General features: G+C 50.9%; 1 protein-coding gene across 1 annotated transcript; it reads right to left on the bottom strand.

Annotated features, from left to right (window-relative positions):
• Positions 1-200: 200 nt before the first annotated feature.
• On the bottom strand, positions 201-1,411 carry RNF186 (ring finger protein 186). Its single transcript, XM_008265780.5, has one exon. It carries the CDS (start codon positions 1,222-1,224, stop codon positions 550-552), a length of 675 nt encoding a protein of 224 aa, XP_008264002.3. The 5' UTR covers positions 1,225-1,411; the 3' UTR covers positions 201-549.
• Between the last annotated feature and the right edge of the window lie 22,289 nt (positions 1,412-23,700).

Genomic DNA, 23,700 nt, shown 5'->3' with positions numbered 1-23,700 from the left:
GAGGAGAGGGGGTGGGCACAATGGCCAGCACTGGAGGAAGCAGAAGCCGACTCCCGGTGGGCGTCCCGCTTCCCAAGAGGGAAAATGTGTAACAGCCAGCAATGGGAACAAAGTGCCATCAAACCAAACCAAATCAAACTAAAGCAAGGAAATAACAAGGGCCACATCGGTTAAAAAAATAATAATAAAAAGAGTCCCGGTTCTATTTTGCTCTGCAGCAGGACCAATATTTTCCATACTTGCATCAGGTTCTATAAAGAAAAGCCAGGAGCATTGGAATAAGAGGAACAGGAGGCCACCTTGGAGCGTGCCGGTGGTCGGTGCCTCCTTCCCACCCCGCCAGGTTAGCTGCGCTGTCCCCAGGGCAGGTGCGAGCCCATCAGCCCAGGGTGGCCTTGTTGACCTGATTTGGGCGTCTGGGCTTCCATGTGCAAGTGCAGCTGGCGGGCGATCCCGAGGCATCCAGTCTTAGCTCGCGGCCCCTTACCCTGTTCCAGTGGAAGTCACAGACCCAGAGCGGGCAGCAGGGGCTGCCCAGGCCCGGGGCACTCAGGCGATGGAGGCGATCTCGCTGTGCTTCTGCTCTCCGCAGAAGAGAGTCCTGGGGGTGCCCAGGCTGTGGGGGTGGCAGCAGAAGAGCAGGGACATCAGCAAGGCCAGGGCGATGATGAGTGCCAGCACCCACCGGATAACGCCTGGGTAGATGAAGGGCAGGATGACGAAGATGAGCAGGGCCAGTAGGAGCAGGTGCGCAGCCAGGCGCCGGGCTGCCACGCGGTTGGCACTCACTGTGCCCGGCCCGTCCTCTCCCACGGAGCTGGGGAGCGCCGTGGCTGAGGCAGCTGGGCCTGTCAGCTCCTGAGGACAGAGCTGCACCTCGCGGCACGGCTGGGACAGCCATCCCACCACCTCTTCCTGGTTGCGCAGGCTACCGATGAGGCCCCCAGGGACGGCCGTGAGCTTTCGGCACAGCGGGCAGGTGATGGACCAGGCGTCTTCCTGCACGCACAGCAGGAGCTTCAGGCAGACGGCACAGAAGGTGTGCTGGCAGCTCAGCAGCTTGGGCGACCGGGCGAAGCTGTAGGGTTCCCGGCACACCAGGCACTCCAGCTCGCACTCCACGGAGCCGGGGGGACCGCGGCTGAGACCTGCGGCTGCTACGGCCGTGGTGGTGGCGCCTGCCAAGACTGCCTGGGGCTGCTGCAAGCCCTCGGCACAGGCCATTCTGGGCACGGAGCAGGCAGGTCTCAGCTGCTCAGCGCCCGAGCATCCGCCGGGAGCGCCTGCTGGTGTCGCTGGGGCCTGGAGGAAGTCCCACCCGGCGCTGGAGGTTCCAACTCCCCTCCGGCTCTCCCCCGGTGCCTGCTCACAGCAGCTGTCTGGCACTCCTCCGCTCCAGGGCTGCCCGGCTTGTTTCTTGGCATCTGTTGTTATTATTTCTCTTCTCCAGACCTAGGGTTAATCAGTAACTCGCAAGCCTGGAGACTTTGAGTTGCCAGATAGGCGGGCTTGAGGGGGCGGGACTTTCCTGTTGGGGCCAGATGCCAGATGAGTGTCCAGAACACGTGGCCCCTGAGCTTTGGGATGCATCAGCACCCACTCAGCCTACTCAAATGCAGATTCCTAGGCCTCAACCCCAGAGACCGAGACAAGGTCTGAATAGGATGGCAAAAAGCTACACAGTAAACACCGTGTCGCTTCTGGCCTGCAGGTAGGTGGGCTGGTGAAGCAGGGAAAGGAAAGAATTCTCCCACTGGGCCGGGGTGGAGGACATCCAGCCAGATCCAAACCAGACCACCCACAGCCCACGGGCATTTAGTGCCTTCAGCCCCTTGTGGTCTCAGCATTGTACCAACAGTTAGCAGATTCGCGAGCATCTCCCCGGAGCTTTGCTCTGCCTAAGTGCCGGGTCACAGGTGCCATTTGTTGTGTGTGTGTGTGTGTGTGTCTGTGTGTGTCTGGGTGGGTGGGTGGGTGAGTGACGCCACCGTATCCCCAGCAGTAGGAGGAACAGCTGCCACTGTTCATTTGGGCCTATTTTGAGCCAAGCTGTGTCCTCATCTGTGAGCTCCTGGAGGCCTGGCCCTGACCGGAAGGCCTGGAGACGAGGGCAAAGTGTGATCCGGGAGGCCGACTGGCTGCCTGCCCAGAGGCCTTCCACAGGGTCGGGAGCTTGTGCAGTCTCCCAGGGCCCAAGGTCAGGTTCGCGGTCTCCCGGGACTCCTCGCTCTTGCACAGGCTGTCAGCCTGCGGGCAGCTGACTCATGCTCACAGGCCCCAGGTGCGACTGACAGATGTGTGAGCCTGTTACCGTGCCTGAAATCCGGCCCGCAGGGGTGTGGCGCGTTCACCCCCTCCAAAGCCCCTCTCAGCTCGGCTCTCCTTTGCTGCTTGTGGCACCTGCTAAGGGTCACACAGTGTCCAGCCCTTGTCCTCAGCCCGAGGGGCAGGCACTGTGGGGCGAACCCTGTGTGCTGGCATCACCCCTTGACGGAGGCTTTCCCCTTTGTAGAAGGGCTTCTGCCTTTTTTTTTTTTTTTTTAAAGATTTATTTATTTGAGAGGCAGAGTTAGAGACAGAGAGGGAGCTTTTTTTTTTTTTTTTTAATTTTTTTTGACAGGCAGAGTGGACAGTGAGAGAGAGAGACAGAGAGAAAGGTCTTCCTTTTGCCGTTGGTTCACCCTTCAATGGCCGCCGCGGCCAGCGCACTGTGGCCGGCGCACCGCGCTGATCCGATGGCAGGAGCCAGGTACTTATCCTGGTCTCCCATGGGGTGCAGGGCCCAAGTACTTGGGCCATCCTCCACTGCACTCCCTGGCCACAGCAAAGAGCTGGCCTGGAAGAGGGGCAACCAGGACAGAATCCGGCGCCCCGACCAGGACTAGAACCCGGTGTGCCGGTGCCGCAAGGCGGAGGATTAGCCTAGTGAGCCGCGGCGCCGGCCGAGAGGGAGCTTTTCCATCTGCTCTTCACTCCCCAAATGGCTGGGCCTGGGCCAACCAGGAGCCAGGAACCAGGAGCTTCTTCCAGGCCCACACGGGTGTAGGGGCCCAAGCACTTGGGCCATCTTCCACTGCTTTCCCAGGCGCATTAGCAGGGAGCTGGATCAGAGCAGTGAGGACCGGAACCAACGCCCATATGGGATGCCGGTGCTGGCCCCAGGACTTCCACCCCTGTTAGACCCTCCGAGTGAGGATGCTAACACGTCGAGAGGCACACCCCAGAGACTCAGAGTCCAGACCAGCTGATGGAAAAGCAAGAGGATTTATTTGGCATCTGTGCAGACGGGCCTCCTGAACTCGGGAGTCCAGAGAGCGCCCCCAGCACAGAGCCACACGGTTTATATACCCGCAGCGACCAATCAAAAGCACTATAGAGTCCATGCACACAGCAGTCCAATCCGTGAGCTGTTCATGTGAAGGGCATGCGTCTTCTATCCAATCAGCTACGGGATCACATGGGAGGCATGCACCTCGTCGCCATTTTGTTGTTTACTTCTTCAGCAGTTCCTTTCCCTTGTTCGCCCTGAGGGGGACGACGTCTCGCTCCCCTCGTTCCCCTGGAGGGAGAGCAGCGTCCCGCTTCCCACACCGTTATTTGAGTATTAGGAGGTATACAAACTGGGTTAGGTCTTAGCACAGCCAGGCACAAGTGTCGCAGCTAGCTAAGCATAGGGTCCCTTATTTTTATAGCTGCACCTAATTTTAGCTTTGGGGGAAAAAGTTTAGGGCTGTAATTTTTAAACTTAATTTTATTTGGGGCAAAGGTGACTTCTTATTTTTAATAGTGTTAGCTTAAGTCACTCCATCTTGGTTTGATTTTTAAGGTTCTTCACCCCCACCCCCACCCCCACCCATAAACTCTCCTCCACCTGCAGCTCAGCTATGGGCTGTTTCTGCCCATCCTTGTTTCTTCCTGGTGAGGCTGAAGGGGCTTTGGCCTGAGCAGTGGGCATCTGTCCCCATGTCCCCAACCCATTTCCTCCTTTCTGGGTAACAGAGGCCTGCGTTCACGACAGTCAGCCACCACACCCCACTGCCATTCCGCACGGGCCTGTGGGGTCCCTCTGTCGCTCCAGCCCTGTGGGAGGGGGTGTCGATGTGGTTCGGGACCGACTGCAGCAGCAGGCTCAGGCACAGGTGTGCGATCCAGGCCCAGCCGAGGAGATTCCACTCTGAGACTTCAGGTAGAGCTCTTGAGAAGTTTCTCTTTCTGTGGAGTTTGAAGGCTAAAGGATGGGGCCCTGGGGGCTGCCGGGACCACCGTGTGCAGAGAACCTGCCCAAGAGTGAGGGCAGCATCCAGGAAGATGAGAAAGGAGCTGAGAAAGTCTGACGACCTTGATTGGACACCTGGATCCAGCTATGCCTGAAGCCAGAGATATAGCTTTGGGATTTTCAACTACAGTAACCTCTTAAACATACCCCAGGGTGGGCATTTAGTAGTTAAGACACCAACATCCCCTATCAGAGTATGTGGGTTTGATGCATGCCTCTGACTTCCGACTCCAACCTCCGGCTAATGCAGACTGGAAGGCAGTGGTGCTGGCTCAAGTAATAGGGTTCCTGCCAGCCACGTGGGGAGACCTGGCTGGAGTTCCCAGGCCCAGGCTAGTTTGGGTCCATTCTGGCTCTGCCATTCTGGGCATCTGGGGGAGTGAATTGGCAAATGAGCTCTGTCTCTCTCTTGGCCTCTCAGATAAGTAAATGAGGCCGCACTGTGGTATAGTGGGTAAAGCTGCCATCTGCAGTGCCAGGATCCCATATGGACACTGGTTCGTATCCTGGCTGCTCCACTTTCCATCCAGCACCCTGCTAATGTGTCTGTCTGGGAGAGCAGTGGAGGACGGCCCAAGTCCATCCTGGCTCCTGGCTTCGGATCAGCCCAGCTCCATCCATTGCAGCCATTTGGAGAGTGAACTTCACACCCCCTACCCCGTAACTCTGCTTTTCAAATAAATAAATTTTTAAAAATACTTATTTAAAAATAATAATTAAAAAACATCTACCCTGATTTTCATTCTTGAGTTGGCTCGGGTTGGATTTCTGTGCCTTGCAAGTGACCTTCTGTGTGGAGAGAGACAGAAGCCTCCCCTTGCTTTCCTACAGGGTCAAGCCTCATGCGACACTGAGACTGTCGGTGACCAAGAATGACCTCATGTCTACGTGTTCCTAGGCCATGCTTTCGCTGACATTCTCTCCCATTCCTTTCTGTTTGCCAGATTCTAAGGAGGGCGATGAAAAGCAACTTGTCGAACCACATTCATTTATAACGAGAAAGAACAAATCAGGTGGCTTGCGCAGTGGCGTGGTCGGCTAGGTCGGTGGCCCCGTCTCCAGGAGCCAGCTCAGTGGGAAGCCAGGTTAGAGCAGGTTGCTGGGTGAGGCTCGCTATGGGAGGTGAACATCTACTGAATAGCCATTGGGTGTTGTTGGGCAACCAGCATTGGAAAACCTGTTGTCTGGAACAATCCAAACGTCACAGAAATGCATGAAGTCAAGTGCGCATGATCCTTTCACTGTGACCCCTGAGAAGGACTTGCTGTTGACAGCTTCGTGGTCATGTGGCCACCTTAGGGACTTGTGTCGAGAGCTGTCTCGACTTGAGGATCACCTGCAATCAATGGCCTCACGGTTAGAACTCCACCTCCGGTCACTTTGCCAGCGGTGTGAGCTCTGGCAAGGATTTCAGCCTCCTTGAAGCTGCTTAGCTTTTTGGTTTGAGGGAACAGAGACGGTAGGAAATGACCGAAGGTGACTTAAGCCTCTTCCCTCCATTAAAACTGGAGGGGAGGGGGTTAGGGAGGCTCGGTTGTTTATGTACCCTGGGGTGTAACTGACCTGGGTGTCCTTGATCCCCTCCCAGGGACTCTTGGTAAAGATACTCAAGTGGCCGGTTCAGCCAGAACTTCTAAGAGAAGTGAAGTTGGGCGGGGCCCATCTCTGGGGCCAGCACGGCGCGTCTCTGCAGATTGGAGATGTCCCATTCCTGCGGCGCCCGCACAGGGCTCCCTGGTCTCCGTGTGCTCGTGCTCATATTGGAACCCCGGCCGGAAATGAGTGCTTCCAGATCTCCCGACAACACCTCTGCGTGTTTCGTGTTTCAATTGCTGTACAAATACGAGCTTGCTCGTTTTCAGAAGGAAGATTTTATTTTATTTATTATTATTTTTTTCTCCTTTGAAATGCCGTGTCTTCCATCTCTGGCTTCTCCAGGCTCAAGTTGGAGAAGCCCCGGGGCCTCCAGGTAGGGGTAGAATTTCTTTCTTTTTCTTTCTTTTTTTTTTCTTTGACAGGCAGAGTGGACAGTGAGAGAGATAGAGACAGAGAGAAAGGTCTTCCTTTGCCGTTGGTTCACCCTCCAATGGCCGCCGCGGCCGGCGCGCTGCGCTAATCCGATGGCAGGAGCCAGGTGCTTCTCCTGGTCCCCCATGGGGTGCAGGGCCCAAGCATTTGGGCCATCCTGCACTGCACTCCCTGGCCACAGCAGAGAGCTGGCCTGGAAGAGGGGCAACCCCGACAGAATCCGGCGCCCCGACCAGGACTAGAACCCGGTGTGCCGGCGCCGCTAGGCGGAGGATTAGCCTAGTGAGCCGAGGCGCCAGCCTGGGGGTAGAATTTCACACGCAGCTGCAGGTGGGGAAGCTGGAGCCGGGGCGGCCCAGGGGAATGGGCGTGAAGGAGACACCGCGCAGGTCACCGCAGAGCCAGGCCCTGAGGAAGATGCTGAGCTTTAGGTCCTACAGGCGGGCAAGGAGGTGGGAGGTGATGCCAGGAGACCCAAGTGTCTGATCCACCCCTGCTCTCTGTTGCTGGTCGGAACCCCCACCCCCAAACCCCAGTACTCAGGCGGCTGCAGAGAGCCGGGTCCCCACCAAACGCCCCCGTGCCCCTCAGGACCTGCGCCCGCGCACAGCCTGCGTGACTGCGCGGCGTCCCCTCTCTCTCCGCCCCACCTGCCTGTGGACGCCTGCAAGAACGCTCAGCAAAGCTCCGAGGGGCTGAGCGGCACAGAGCGGGAAGCGAAGCCCCGGGAATGTCTGCGTTTGTCTCTGCTTCTTAGAGCCTCCCACGGATGTGTCTTTCGAGGCTGTTGTGTTGGCTTTCTTCAAAGGATGCTCCGGAGTTATGCAGTTTGTGTGTATTCGTGCGTGTGGCCGGGAACCTCGGCCATGGCTGTACTCAGGGTCACGTATACGCAGCAGGGAAGATTCTGTCTTGGGGAGAAGCCCTGGAAGAAGCTTTATGCTTCCTCTGAGGGCAGATTGTATCATCCACACTGCTCAGGATTCTGAACTGCCTAATTGACTGTTTTCCGTTTTTGCTTTGACCACCAGGAAGCTCAACCATAGAAACAATGAAATATCACGTTGGACAGGTGGTGCTACATTCCATCCCCATCCTCTCAGTCTGCCCCTTTTCTAGTTTATGGAGTACCTAGTCCTGCTGTCTGGTGGTTGATGTTGGCATTGATATTCCATTTACATGCATTTTCTTTTTTTTAAAAAATTTTTTTGACAGGCAGAGTGGACAGTGAGAGAGAGAGACAGAGAGAAAGGTCTTCCTTTGCCGTTGGTTCACCCTCCAATGGCCGCTGTGGCCAGCGTGCTGCGGCCAGCGCACCGCGCTGATCCGATGGCAGGAGCCAGGTGCTTCTCCTGGTCTCCTAAGCGGGTACAGGGCCCAAGCACTTGGGCCATCCTCCACTGCACTCCCTGGCCACAGCAGAGAGCTGGCCTGGAAGAGGGGCAACCGGGACAGAATCTGGCGCCCTGACTGGGACTAGAACCTGGTGTGCCGGCGCCGCAAGGTGGAGGATTAGCCTAGTGAGCCGCGGCGCTGGCCCCATTTACATGCATTTTCAAAAAATTATTTATTGGGACCAGCGCTGTGGTGTAGTGGGTAAAGCCCTGGCCTGTAGTGCAGGCATCCCATATGGCCGCCGGTTCAAGACCCGGCTGCTCCACATCCAATCCAGCTCTCTGCTGAGGCCTGGGAAAGCAGTAGAAGATGGCCCAAGTCCTTGGGCTCCTGCACCCACGTGGGAGACCTGGAAGAAGCTCCTGGCTCCTGGCTTTGGATTGGCACAACTCTGGCCATTGCAGCCATCTGGGGGAGTGAACCAAAGGAGGGAAGACCTCTCTCTCTCTCTTTCTCTCTCTCTGCCTCTCCCTTTCCACAACTCTGCCTATCAAAGCAATAAATATATCTTAAAAATATACAGAGGAGAGGCAGGCAGACAGACAGACTGAAGTCTTCCATTTGCTGGTCTTCTCCCCAGATGGCTGCGGGGCCAGGCTGAAGCCAGCAGCCCTGAAATCAATCTGCCTCTCTCCTGTTGGGGGCAGGGAACCACATGCTTGAACCATCACCGGGTGCCTCCCAGGGTGCACCTGCGCAGGAAGCTGGACCTGGAAGCAGAGCTGGACCCAAACGCAGCCACTACGATGGGGGACGCGGGCGTCCCAGGCGGCGCCTTAACTGCTACGCCAAAGCCTGCCCTGCTCATATGCATCTCCGGGACATAATTCCAACATTTTTCCGATTGTGGAACACATAGAAGCAGAAACGCAAGAGCAAAGAAATGAAGGGAAGTAGTGGAAGAGTCGGCAAACATGGGACAGAAGACGGCGGTGGTGGGGAGAGTGTGGGCACGCACCTGTCCCCTCTGGCGTCCTCGGATTAACCCCCTGGGCTTCCACCCCCTCGGACTCGCTATTCTGGGTACCGCAGGCTTGGAGACGACATGTGCCTCCCTCCCGCCTCCAGGAGCTCAGGCCCCGGGTTGGGCTCTGCACCACTGAACCATGCAGAAATTCATCCTCCCACCTCCCAGTGGCCGGTGATCCATTAAACTGCTCTCCAGGGAGATCAGCCCAAGGTCCGGAGGGGTCCTTTCCTCCCCAGGTGGTCCGTCCTTGCCTTTGCAGAGGGCCCGGGAAGGAAGGCGCTGGGCTGGAAATAGCTGAGGGTGCCGAGCGCAAGGGGCCCCGAGTAGGGGCCGGGAGGGCTGTGTTTGAGTAGGCCGGCGGGTTTGCGTTAAATCTCAGCTGGGTATCTTGGGGTGACCCCTTGACTTCTCTGATTTCCTGTTCCCTCAGCCGCCTAATGGGGAATGCAAAGGTGCTTGTCTCAGGAATCCAGAAAATTCGATGCAAGCTGGTGTAACCCACCAAGCAAGGGTGCTGTTTTTTTTTTTTGTTTGTTTTGTTTTTTAATTTTTAAAATTTTTGTTTTTGGCTCAAGTGACCAAGAAGTCCAGAGCTGGCCCGGCGTTGGTGCGTTCAGACCAGGGGGCTCTCACGGAAGCTACCATTTGTCGTGTGCTTTCCTGGATTGCTCATTTATTTACTCCGCACCACACACCCGAGAAGTAAACACCATTACTGCCTTACAGATCAAGAAACTGGGTCACACAGGAGACGTGCAGGGCCAGGCTGTGCAGCCAGGGTGCCGCCTGGGGAGTCCAGATCCCGAGCCGGCGCGCTAACCACTCGGCCTCACTGCCTCCTTGATGAGCCTCCACCCACCCACCCCCACTGCAGCTTTCTCTTCTGACCTCAATTTCTTTGTGTACTTTACAGAACTGCACCTGCCCCCAGGCTCGGCACAGCCGCCTTCCCAGGCACGGCCAAGTTCTGTGCTGCCCAGCCGCCCTGCTACCTAGGGTGCAGAGGGCGCCAGCAGGCAACGCTGCCTTGCGGGAACAGTTTGCTCATGGATCCAGCATGGAGCCCAGCGCTCTGTGTTAGTGATCACATGCCCTCGGGGTAACGAGGGAGCCCCGGACACGCGGCACTGCCAGCATTGCCACCATCGGCCTGGAGCCCCCAGGACGCATCTCTTTAGGCCCCTAGTCACAGCGCTGGGAGGTGACCACTCGGACTCCCGACTTCCAGGCCACCTTGGGCTTGCCGGTCTCTAGCCGGCTGCAATGCACTCTGTTCCGCCCCCTTCTCCCTGACGCCCCAGACCTTCCACGGTGGCCTCTGCAGTTCACGGGCCATTATCAGTCAGAAGCCCCACGCCTCGCCCTCTTCCCTGGGGTTCCCTTGCTCTCTGGTGCTCACACAAACTGGGCTCCCCCCAGGGCTCTGCTTGGCCAGCTGCCTCCCACAGCTTCTGTACCACGGGGCCTGGAGGTGGCCAAGAGGCACCTTTACTCCTTATAGCCATGTGCACACTGGTCTCCCACCCCTGAGAGAGCGGGAGAGAGAGAGAGAGAGAGGGAACCTGTTTCACTGTGATAGCCAGGTCTGGGCCAGGCTGAAGCCAGGAGCCAGGAGCTCTCTCCAGGTCGCCCACGTGGATAGCAGGTGCTCAAGCACCCACACCATCCTCTGTTGCCCTCCTGGGCACGTGAAGCTGGATGGGACGTGGAACGGCCAGGACTTAAACTGGCACTCCAACACGGGCTGCCAGCGTTGCAAGCTGCAGCTTCATTGGCTGTGCCCCAAAGCCAGTTCCCATGTTTTGTTGTGACCCATAAGCATACGCCACACTGTCAGTGTCATGCATCCAACTCTTGACCTACCTCTTCCTGTTTTTCTGGCTCATTCTTTTTGGTATGCAAATGGTGACAATCCTTGGACGTTGGAACCTCAGTGTTCCTATTGGGGGTTCATGGGCTCTTGTCCCTAATATCCTCCCTCCTCTTCCTCCCCAGCTACGGGTCCATGGTCAGTTAGCACAATCACCAGCAAGCAGCTGGATCCAGTCCTGTGGGTTTTCCGTGCCTGTACCAGGCTGAGGAGAACACACAACCATACTGGGCAGTCCGACTTCACCTCAACCTTGATCTTCCAGGGGCCTTTTTTCATTTTGACTTAAAAAAATTTTTTTTTAAAATTTTTTTGACAGGCAGAGTGGACAGTGAGAGAGAGAGACAGAGAGAAAGGTCTTCCTTTTGCCATTGGTTCACCCTCCAGTGGCCGCTGCGGCTGGCGTGCTGCGGCCGGCGCACCGCGCCTATCCGAAGGCAGGAGCCAGGTGCTTCTCCTGGTCTCCCATGGGGTGCAGGGCCCAAGGACTTGGGCCATCCTCCACTGCACTCCCGGGCCACAGCAGAGAGCTGGCCTGGAAGAGGGGCAACCGGGACAGAATCCGGCACCCCGACCAGGACTAGAACCCGGTGTGCCGGCGCGGCAAGGTGGAGGATTAGCCTAGTGAGCCACGGCGCTGCCCCCAGGGGCCTTTCAAAGCCCTCTTTGTTGCGGGGTCATTCATTCTTCCTTCTCTAGATGGAACAAGTCTGTTTCCTTTCCTCTGTTCTCTCCTCAAACCCCCACACTCCCTGGTTGCTTACTCTCACTGTTGACTTTGCTGTCCATTTCACTGAGATATTGAGATACTTAGAAGAGAGCTTGCCCAGTATCCCCACCCCCATCTGCTCCCACACCTCCCCCTTCCCTCCTGTTCCCATAAACGGGCATTTGTGCTTCCAGTTAAATTGGATCCCCTCCCCTTGAGTCTGGTCAAGGACGTTGTGAAGGTCATTTTATCTCTTTTCTATAACCCAATTCTTTTGCTGTTTTCTGGATCATTCCCAGTGGTATGAAAACATTAAAATCTCATCTTTATTTGAGAGACAGCGTCAGAGTAAGATAGATACACAGAGAGCGTCCCATCCGCTGGTTCACTCCCTAAAAGCCTACAGTGCTGGGACTGGGCCAAGGCCAAAGTCAGGAGCCTGGAATGCAATCCAGGTCTCCCACATGGGAGGCGGGAACTCAGTTTCCTGAGCCATCACGGCTGCTTCCTGGTCTTCACTCGTGGGAAGCTGGAATCAGACGCTGGAGCTGGGGCTTGAGCCCAGGCATTCTGATGTGATGTGTGGGCGTCCTCGCTGCCAGCTAAATGCCCACTCTCTACGTATCTTAGCCTAAACTCCCCACAAACAGACTGACCTAGACCCTGCTCCCGGCCATCTGCTGTTCTTTTATTCTCCTTTGATCACAAACAGCCTCTGGCCCCTTCTTCCTGTGGTCTTTTGCCTCCAATATGTTTTATGAAATTACAAAAACAAACAAACAAACAAACAAACACTGTAACAGATTTAGCTGGGAAAGGGGGCTATCTGCATGAAAAAGAATGATGCTTTTACCTAATGCCACCTGTGCGAATTAACCTAAAATGGATCAGAGACCTAAGTGTCCGACCTAAAACCGTAAGATTCTTAGAAGGAAGCTTAGGGGTAAGTTTTATGTCACTGGATTTGGCATTGCACTCTTGGGTAAGATACCAAAGCCACAGGTGACATAAGGAAAGGCTCTTTCTACCAACAGAGTAAAAACCAATCCGCGGAATGGGAGAAAGGACTTGCGGATCATATATCTGACACGGAATTAACGTCCAGAATATAAAGAAGACTCCAGAAACTCAGCAACAACAGATAAACTGGACAGCCTGATTTAAAATTGGGCAAAGAACTTCAATGGTTCTTCTTTTTTTTTTTTTTTGGTTAAAGCTTTATTTTATTTATTTGAAAAGAAGAATGACAGAAGGAGAGAGAGAGAGAGAGCAGGGAATGGGGAGAGAGAAACAGAGACAGAAAAAGAGAGAGTTCTTCTATCCCTTGGCCCACTCCCCAAATAGCCACAATGGCCAGGACGGGCCAGGTTGAAACAGGAACCAGGAACTCCATCTGGTCTCTCATATGGATGGCAGGTCTCCCATGTGAAATGATATCTCATTATAGTCTTTTTGCTTTTAAAGATTTATTTATTTGTTTGAAAGACAGAGTTAGAGAGAGAGAGAGAGAGAGAGCTTCCATCTGCTGGTTCACTCCCCAAACGCCTGCAATGGCCGGAGCTGGGCCGAGCTGGGCCGAGCTGAGCACTTGGGCCATCTCCCACTGCTTTCCCAGATGCATTATCAGGGAGCTGGATGGAAAGTGGAGCAGCAGGGACTCGAACCCGCGCCCATATGGGATTCCGGTGCTGCAGGCAGCGGCTTTATCCGCTACGCCACAGCACGAGCCCCTCATTATAGTTTTGATTTGCATTTCTCTAATGATTAGTGATGTTGTGTTTCTTTCCATGTGCTTACTGACCATTTGTTTATCTTCTTTGAAGAAATGTCTATTTAGGAGACCAATGTTGTGGTGCAGTGGGTTAAGCCACCGCTCATGATGCCTGCATCCCATCTCAAACCGCTGGTTCGAGTCCCAGCTACTCTGCTTCAGATCTAGCTCCCTGCTAATGGCCTAGGAAAAGCAGCAGAAGATGGCCCAAGTGTTTGGGCCCCTGGCACCCACATGGGAGACCTGGCTGAAGCTCTTGGTTCCTGGCTTCAGTTTGGCCCAGTCCTGGGCAGTTGCAGCCATCTGGGGAGTGAACCAGCAGACGGAAGATCTCTCTCTCTCTCTCTCTCTCTCTGCGTTTCAAATAAGTAAGTAAATAAATAAATCTTTTAAAAAACAATTACCATAGGATCCTGCACTTCCGATGTTGAGAATACACTCAAAAGACTTGAAAGCAGGATCTTGAAGAAATAGTTGTACATCCATGAGCTTATCGTAGCATCATTCACAACAGCTGAAATGTGGGGCAACAGGCGCCCGCCGAGGAAGGGCTGCGGAAGCCACCCGTGGTGTGTCCCTACAGCGGACTGCTGTTCGGCCTCAAAGAGAAGGAAACTCGCAGTCGGCCAGCACGGATGAACCCTGAGGAGAGTGTGCTACGTGAAGCAGACGCAGATGCTGTGAGCTCCGTCACACAGACACTCGGAGTGGTCAGATGTATAGAGACAGGAAATGAGGTGTCGATTGACAGGGACTGTGGGTGGGGGATGGGGAGGTACTGTCTACTGGGTGTGGAGTTTCATGGAGATGGATGATGCGATGACTGCAACATTAGGAAGCACTCAGCATTGGCGACCTGTTCCCTCCAAAGGGGTTTACGTTGCTCGCACAATAAAAGAAGAGAGAAAAAGCCACAAGGTTGCAAGTACTTTGCTGTCAATACCAATACCAGAACCACTAAGTCCTCCACTTAGTGTCTACCACCAAAATGCTACTGCACCTGTGGTGTTGTGCGTCTCACTGTGCATCCTTCTGTCCATCCACTGACTCATCTTATTTTTGTGCATTTCAAATTAAACTGCAGATACCAGTACATATCCCTTTAAATAATATGAGCATTATTACTTAGGCCATGATATTTCATTTTTTAAAAAATTTATTTATTTATTTGAAAGTCAAAATTACACAGAGAGAGGAGAGGCAGAGAGAGACAGAGGTCTTCAATCTGCTGGTTTGCTCCTCAATTGGTTGCAACGGCCGGAGCTGTGTTGATCCGAAGCCAGAAGCCAGGAGCTTCTTCCAGGTCTCCCACATGCGTGCAGGGGCCCGAGGACTTGGGCCATCTCCCACTGCTTTCCCAGGCCCTAGCAGAGAGCTGGATCAGAAGTGGAGCAGCCGGGACTCGAACCAGCGCCCATATGGGATACCAGCACTACAGGCAGCGGCTTTACCTGCTATGCCACAGCACCAGCCCCCATAATATTTCTGCAGTTTGTTTTCTTTCATGGCAAAATTTGCATGCAATGGAATGTTCACATTCTAATAGACACCTTCTTTGTCTTTTAAACCTGGCAACCCAGGCTTTCTCCCTCAGCATCCTACAAGGAACTTCATGTGACCAAATCCAATGGACAACCCCTTGTCCTTTTAAAAAATGATTTATTGATTTCATTGAAAGGCAGAGTGACAAAGAGAGAGGGAGGGAGGGGGAGGAAAGAGAGAGGAAGAGATCCATCTTCCATCTGTTGGTTCACTCTCCCAAATTCCCACAATAGTCAGGGTTGGTCCAAGCCGAAGCCAGGAGCCAGGAACTCCACCCAGTTCTCCCACGTGGGTAGCAAGGGCCCAGGCACTTGGGCCATCTTCTGCTGCTCTCCCAGGGGCATTAGAGGGAGTCGGGTTGGAAGTGGAGCAGCTGGGACTCGAACCAGCACTCTGATATGGGACCCTCACTTCTTGTGTGGCAGCTTAACCTGCTGTGCCACAACACTGGGCCCCAGTCTTTGGTCCCTGATTTACTTAGTTAACAGAAGCAGCACTTGACCTGCCCGAGGGCTGTCTCCTTTCTTCCGGGGACTTCCAGAACACGTCTTCTCCTCCCCTTTCAGGCACTTCTGCTGATCTTGCAGCGCCTCGGACCCTGAGGTTGGAGGGCCCAGGACTCAGGACTGGCTCCCTTCACTGTCCAGCTGCACTCCTGCCTTGGGAATCTCACCTGTCCTGTGGTTCGTGGGTCACCTGCAGGCCAGCAGCTCCCACATTCACGTCTCTGGTCCTGATGTGCCCAAGTTTTGTGCTTCCGACTGCCCTCATCTCAGACTCAGGGTGTCCCCAGCTGAACTCCTCCAATCTCCATAAAACCCAGTCTATTTGTACCCTCTCTTTTGTAAAAAGAAAACAAAAACAAAAACCTTAATTTTTTTAAATCCAGGCTCATAGCAACATGAAGAGGAAGGAACAGACACTTCCCATCCAGCCGCTGTGCTGCAGACACCCAAGGCTTCCCCCATCATGACCATCCCCCACCAGAGGGGTCCATTTGTTACTGCAGATGAACCTATGCTGAGACTCATCCGTCTACACCCAAGCTCACAGTGGGGTGCACTCCAGGTGCTGTACCACCTTCTTCTTCTTCTTCTTCTTCTTCTTCTTCTTCTTCTTCTTCTTCTTCTTCTTCTTCTTTTTTTTAAATCCAACCAGAACATTTTGAGGTTGATTTTTTTTTATATTATTCATTTTAATGATTTCTTTTCACTTTGTAATCACAGAAAACAACATTTTCAATCTATTTAAGCATAGGTATCATTACATTAAAGCTAACTATACTGCTAAGAAAACCATGTTGACTTCGTGGAGATATAAGCAAGAAAATTCTAGTTATCAAGATATAATGATATTAGTTATTATAGATTGCCAACTCATGAACTGCACACACAATCACTTGACTAGATTCACATGATGTATTTGATGCTAATTCCCATTATTGAGTTTACCCATCCCATGTACCCATCACAGGACATTATTGAAGTGAGTTAGACCTTTAGAGCTACTAACTAAAATGGTGGCAAATCAGGTATATCATTATGGCAGGAGACTACTTCAGTGGTTTTTTCCCTTCCTCTAACCAGATAAAAATGTTGTATATTGCCTTAACAGAAATAAACTTGAAATAAAATGCAGCAGTGAATAATAAGCATGTTTCAAAGGTAGTTGCATTTGCGAATGAAAGCACATATTAATGTCAATAAATTGATGTAATAAGAATGCAGTGTTTGAGGTTGATTTTTTTTAAAATATTTTATTTATTTATTTGAGAGGTCGAGTTACAGACAGTGAGAGAAAGAGACAGAGAGAGAGGTCTTCCTTCCATGGTTCACTCCCCAACTGGCCACAATGGCTGGAGCTGCGCTGATCTGAAGCCAATGTGGGTGCAGGGGCCCAAGCACTTGGGCCATCTTCTACTGCTCTCCCAGGCCATAGCAGAGAGCTGGATTGGAAGAGGAGCAGCCGGGACTCGAACTGATGCTCATATGGGATGCTGGCACCGAAGGAAGGGCTTTCCCTGCTACACCACAGCACCAGCCCCCAAACACATTATTGTAAAAAAATGTTGTGCTATGCTGAAGCTGCATAAATGAAAGACACCCCTTGCTATAGCCTTTTCTCTGTTACACTGATCCTCAATCTCCTTCCAGAACTGGTTGTTTGACATCATTGCCTTGCGTCTCGTTCGTGTACTATGTTGTTAGGGCTTATGATGGCTGTGTCTACACTGCACATGCACAGTCTTTTTTGGGTCATTTCCTAAACAAGACAACAATTTATATAGCATTTACATTGTATGAAGTATTGTAAGTAATCTAGGGGCAATTTAAAATATGCAAGAGACTGTGTGCAGGTTATATGCCAGCAATATGACATTTCATTCCTTTTTTATTATTAATAACACACTGTGACATTTTACATAAGGGACCTAAATAACCATTGGTTTTGGTATCTGGAGGGGTGAGGGGGCCTGGGACGAGCACCCTGCAGACTTGCAGGGACGCCTAGAGATGTACGAGAGTTCCAGAAGGGGAGGAGACAAGGGAAGCAGAAGTACTTGAAGAAACTGACGGGAAACTTCCCACTTCGGTGTGATCCACAGATCCAGGGACCTCCTGAACTCTGAGAAGGAGTAACGCCTCCGTGAGTGACTGGGCAGCGACGTGTGCCCTGTGCCGCGAGGTGGGGCTGCGGGTTGGGCCCTCAGCTCGGCATTCAAGGCTCTCCAGGACATTCTCGGTCATCCGCGGAGCTTCACTCTTCCCCCTGCCCCCATCCTTGGCTCTGCAAGCCTTTCTCTGAGCCTCAGTTTCCCCATCATGCCGCTGTGCTGCAGACACCCAAGGCTTCCCCCATCATGACCATCCCCCACCAGAGTGGTCCCCAAGCTCCAAGGTGCCTCTAAGGTTCACCCTGGGCCCTCCGCAGTCCTCCCATAGTCCCCAATATCTGCACAGCAATATAGATAATATCACAATCAATCTCCCAAAGCCAAAGATAAAGATAAAATCTTGAAATCAGCAAGAGAAAAGCTGCTCATCACGGATAAGGGATCTTCAACAGATTAACCATTGATTCGCTTAAAGCACTGCAAGAAATGACAAGGGAATTAAAGTAGCATCACGAACAGAAGATGATGATGGAGGGAAAGAGCAGAAGAGTTCTGCGCATGGGACCTGTGCAGAACTCACAGCAAGGCGGCAGATGTAAACCCTACGCCGTCAGGAACTACCTGAAACGTCGTTGGTTAAACACTGTAATTAAAACAGCAGAAAAGCAGAGATAGCGAGTTAAGCGTAGCTAGTTAAGCCTCCATCTGCAGAGCTGGCATCCATATGGGTGCTGGTTCAAATCCCGGCTGTTCCACGTCTGATCCAACTCCCTGCTAATGGCCTGGGAAAGCAGAAGATGATCCAAGTGCTTGGGCCCCTGCACCCGCATGGGAGACCTGGAAGAAGCTCCTGGCTCCTGGTCATTGTGGCCGTTTGGGGAGTGAACCAGCAGATGAAAGACCTTTCTTTCTGTCTCTCCCTCTCTCTGTTTATAAATCTGCCTCTCAAATAAATAAATAAATGAATGAATAAATCTAATTTTTTAAAAAGCAGAGATTGGAAGATTGGATTAAAAATATGATCCAACTACGTGTTGTGTAGAAGAGAAACAATTTAGATTTAAGGACATACGTGATTGAAAGTAAAAGGACAGGAAAAGATATACGATGACATAGCAGCTAAAAGAGAGCTGGAGTGGTGTGCAAATATCGTGCCAACTATCCCTTAACGATTGTTACTCGAGGCTGCAATAGAAAGTGGTCAATTCGTCAAGACAGCACAATCATTATAAACACGTGTGCACGAACACAGCTCCGACATGCGGGAAGCAATACTGGTCAGAACTGAAAGGAGAGATAGACAATTCAACAAGGCTGAAGACGTCAAAACCTCACTTCCTTTTTATTTTATTTTATTTTATGAACATAAATTTCCAAAGTACAGTTTATGGATTACAATAGCTTCCCCCCCCCATAACTTCCCTCCCACCCACAACACTCCCCTCTCCCACTCCTTCTCCCCTTCCATTCACATCAAGATTAATTTTCAATTATCTTTATATACAGAAGATCAATTTAGCATATGTTAAGTAAAGATTTCAACAGTTTGTACCCACACAGAAACACAAAGTGTAAAATACTATTTGAGTACTAGTTATAGCATTAATTAAACACCTAAGAGTAATTGTGTATTAATTACAGAGTTCAACCAATAGTTTTAAGTAGAACATAAAAAATACTAAAAGGGTAAAGTATTAAGTTCTTTTTTTCTTATATAGTTTTTTAATTTAATAAATGTGAATTTACAAAGTGCAACTTTTGTATTGTTGTGGCTCCCCCCCCAACCTCCCTCCCTCCTGCGGCCCTCCCCTCTCCCACTCCCTCTCCCACCTCTCCCATCCCGCCCTTCATCGAGTTTCATTTTCAATTACCTTCATATACTGAAGATCAACTTAGTATATACTAAGCAAGGATTTCAACAGGCTGCACTCACACAACCGCACAAAGTATAGGGTATTGTTCGACTAGTAGTGTTGTTTTTAAGTTTCATAGTAAAACACATTAAGGACAGATTTCCTATGTGGGGAGCATGTACCCAGTGACTCCCATTGTTGATTTAACAATTGGCACTCTTATTTATGACATCAGCAATCACCCAAGACTCTTGCTATGAGCTGTCTAGGCTATGGAAGCCCCTTGAGTTCACCAACTCTGAACTTAAAACCTCACTTTCAACAATGCACAGAATAGCAAAACAGAACGTCAACAAGGAAATAGAAGAGTCGAATAACCCTTAAAAGGCCATTAAGCCAAACAGACATCTATAGAAGCCTCCACCCAATGACAGCAGAATATAAATTCTTCTCAAGGGCATAGGGAATGTTTGCAAGAGCAGACCATATGTGACGCTGTAAAACAGCCCTCAACACATTTAAAGGGATTAAAATCATCTATGTTTTCTGACCACAGTGTAACAAAGTTAAAAATCAGTAATAAAGGGAAACTTGAGACATTCACAAATATGTGGCAATTAAAAAAGCAAATTCCTAAATAATCAATGGGCCAAAAAAGAAATCGTGGGAGTAACGAGGGACTTTGAAATAAATGAAAACAAGTTACTCAAAGTAATGGCATGCAGCTAAAGCAGGATTAGAGGGCAATTTATAGCCATAAACACCTGTGTGAAGCAAGATTGACGCTCTCAAAGCAATAACCCGACCTTCTCCAAGAAACAGGAAGAAAAAGAAGAAAAAATAGTAGGGGTGGGGGGGAGGAAGAAGGGCAGGAGAAGAGGGGAGGAGGAGGAAAAACTATAACCAAAGAAATCAGAGTAAAAAAATAATAAGGATTGGAGAACATCAATCAAAGAAAGGATAGAACAATAGAGAAAAACCAATGCACCCAAAAGATGTTTCTTTGAAATAATCAACAACATTGATAAATCTTTTGCTAAACTGACCAAGTAAAAAGAGAAAAGACTTAAGTTATTAAAACAATGAATCAAAAAGAGGATACTACTACTGGCCTTGCCTTATAAGAGAACGCTATGAAATTGAATACTGGGGCCAGTGCTGTGGTGTAGTGGGTGGGGCCGCTGCCTTTGACGCCGGCATCCCAGTTCGAGTCCCAGCTGCTCCACTTCTGATCCAGCTCCCTGCCAATGGCCTGGGAAAAGCAGTGGAGGATGACCTAGGTGTTTGGGCCCCTGTACCCACATGGGAGACCTGGATAAAGCTGCTGGCTCCTGACTTCAGCCTGGCCCTTGTGGCCATCTGGGGAGTGAGACAGGAGATGGAAGATCCCTCTCTTTCCGTTTTTCCTTTTCTCTCTGTGGCTCTGACTTTCAAGATAAATAGATAAATCTTTAAAAAAAAAAGAAGAAAAAAATGTATAACAACAAACATAGTAACTGTGATGAAATAAACAAACTCCTAGAAACATTGATTCCAAAACTTACCCAAGAAGAAATAGAGGGTGGGTGCTGTGGCACAGTGGGTTAAACCACTGCTCGGGACACAGCATCCTATACCGAAGTCCTGTTCAGTCGTGGCCCCTCTGCTTCCAATCCAGCTTCCTGCTAATGCATCCCGGGAGGCAGCAGATTATGGTGCAAGTGCTTGGGCCCTGCCACCCACGTGGGAGACCAGGCAGTGCTCAGCTCCTGGCTGAAGCCTGACCCAGCCCTGGCTGTTGCGGGTGTTTGGAGAGTGAACCAGCAGGTGGAAGATCTCTCTCTCTCCCTCGAGTAGGTGAAAATAAAGAAACACCTTTAACAAACAAACAAACAAAACATAGTAGGAAACCTGATAGACCCATAACAAGGAGATTGAATTAATAATCAAAAAATTCTCGAGGCCCACGCTGGCTGTGGCATAGTGGGTAAAGCCGCTACCTCCAGTGCCGGCATCCCATATGGGCGCTGGTTCGAGTCCCGGCTGCTCCACTTCTGATCCAGCTCTCTGCTATGGCCTGGGAAAGCAGTAGAAGATGGCCCAAGTCCTTAGGCCTCTGCACCCACGTGGGACACTCGGAAGAAGCTCCTGGCTTCGGATTGGCGCAGTTCCAGCCGTTGCAGCCAACTAGGAAGTGAACCAGCACATGGAAGACCTCTCTCTCTCTCTCTCTCTCTCTGCTCTCCTTCTCTCTCTGTGCAACTTTTTCAAATAAATAAATAAATAAATATTTAAAAAAAAGAATTCTCACAAAGAACAGCCCAAGGACCAGATGACTGTATGGAGGAATTGGAGGAATTCTATCAAATATTTAAAGAACAGCTAACACCAGTCCTTCAAAAACTCTTGCAAAAAATGAAAGGGGAGGGAAAGCATCCCAACTGCTATTTCAAGGGCAGTGATACACTAACACCAAAATCAAAGGTGTTATAAGCAGAAAATGGAATAAGGCTATAAACCAATATTCTTTTTTTTTTTTTTTTTTTTTTGACAGGCAGAGTGGACAGTGAGAGAGATAGAGACAGAGAGAAAGGTCTTCCTTTGCTGTTGGTTCACCCTCCAATGGCCGCTGCTGCCAGCGCATCGCGCTGATCCGATGGCAGGAGCCAGGTGCTTCTCCTGGTCTCCCATGGGGTGCAGGGCCCAAGCACTTGGGCCATCCTGCACTGCACTCCCTGGCCACAGCAGAGAGCTGGCCTGGAAGAGGGGCTACCGGGACAGAATCTGGCGCCCCGACTGGGACTAGAACCCGGTGTGCCGGTGCCGCAGGGAGGATTAGCCTAATGAGCCGCGGCGCCGGCTGGGACTAGAATATTCTTTATGAGTATAGATTCAGAAATCCTCGACAGAGAGTCAGTTGACCAAAGCACGTGTGAGAAAAGAGAAAGAGAAGAGAGAGAAAGAAAAAGAAGAGGCATCCACATTTTGAAGAAGAAAGTAAAACTATTTCTAATTACAGGTGATGTAACCTTTTAGGATCCCACCACCACCACATACGGGATTGCTTCAAAAAACTTGTGGAAATTTTGAATTAAAGTAAGTTCATTTTGGTGCAAACAATTCTGATGTCCATGCACAGTTCTTAATTACTATCATTTAATTCTGATTGTCATAAACTTCTTGAAGTACCCTCATATTCTATCAGATCTAATAACAGAGTTCAGCAAGATGTAGGCTACAAGATCAATATGCAAAATCAACAGTGATTTTATACACTAGAAATAAACAATTCAAAATGACATTTAAAAAACTGCATACACAATAAACCACAGGGATGAAATAATTGGGTATACACTTAACAGAAGAAGTGCAAAAACGTGCAGTCTGATTACTGAAGATAATTTCTTTTGTCATTAAGCTTTACCTTAATACATGTCAAAATTCTGTGACAGATTTTTGATCACATTTCCATTAAAAAGCACAGATTTTTAAAAACTAAAGTGAAAACTAATATACATACGTACATACACAAAATATGGTTCACAAAATATTCTCCTTGCCTTTTGAAGGTTTCATGATGCATTGTTATCGTTAGCCAGATTTTCATGATTAAACTTAACAGTTCTGAGGCTGTTCTACCGCTGATTAGGACTGGGGTGGCAGCCATTAGGGATAGGATTCATCCTGTCCTCTGAGCTTTCTGGGCGGACGTGGTGACCCTGCCAGCTCCAGCAGCCTTCTTGCCCACTGCTTTGCTGACACCCATGACAGCTGTCTGTCTCAGAAGAACCCACAGGAGGATGGTCAGAGAAGCTCCCAACACACACAAGGACTTGCCAGGAATCAATCAATGATGGCAACAGCAGCAGAATTCACGAATTTAAGGCCGTCCCAGCTTCTTACCAGAACAACAATCTTTTTTTTCCTTCAGCTCAGCCAACTTGCAGGCCACCTGAATGTGTGACCGTCCAGCACCAGGGCATAAACCAGCACTGATCTGGCCTGGATGGTTCAGGATAAACTGTCGAGCAGTGAGGTCAGCTGCTTCCACTGATGGGCTGTTTTTACTGTCACCAGCAACACTGCCACCGTGAACATCTTTGATAGACACATTCTTGACAGTGAAGCCCAGTTGATGATAGAGACTCCTGGCTAGGTGTACAGGGAGGGACCAGGGGGCCCCTTCCTCACCATCAGCAGATGGGGCTCAGAGAACCTCAGAAAAGTCAAGCAACCAGCTCCTGTGATTGGAGACTTAGCTTTCACCCAGTTAACCGATCAAAACCGTCATTCCTCACTGCTCCCGGACCAATTACAAGAACATCCCCTTTTACAGCCTATACAAAACCCTAGACAACCAACCCTCAACTGTTCCCTCCTTCCAGGACACCTACCGGCTGCTGGGAGCTTTTTCTCATTTCTTTCAACAAACAACTTCTGCTTTACACACTCTTCCTTGTCCCTGCTCCCAATTCTTTGTGGTCACGAGACATGGACACGGGGGATTAGAACCCTGATGTTCCTGCGTAAAAGAGCTGTAAAGATCTGATGGAAAGAAAAATCTGCAACAGTGTCGTCCCCAGGAGGAGCTTCTCTCAAAACTTCATGGTGCCTTTAGCAAACTTGACTGTGGTCGTGACCCGGACTGGGGCAGAGGTTACCACCACGCCAGGTTCCAGAGTGCCTGTCTCCA

This window comes from Oryctolagus cuniculus, chromosome 7 (assembly GCF_051225735.1).
Source record: "Oryctolagus cuniculus isolate XC-2025 breed Fujian yellow rabbit chromosome 7, ASM5122573v1, whole genome shotgun sequence".
In the NCBI taxonomy this organism is placed as follows: Eukaryota; Metazoa; Chordata; class Mammalia; order Lagomorpha; family Leporidae; genus Oryctolagus; species Oryctolagus cuniculus.
Note: the sequence above shows the minus strand (reverse complement) of the source record. Positions and strands in the feature narration are given on the sequence as shown.

Coding starts and splice junctions, on each gene's coding strand:
- RNF186 (XM_008265780.5), bottom strand. CDS start 1,224: ATGGCCTGTGCCGAGGGCTTGCAGCAGCCCCAGGCAGTCTTGGCAGGC.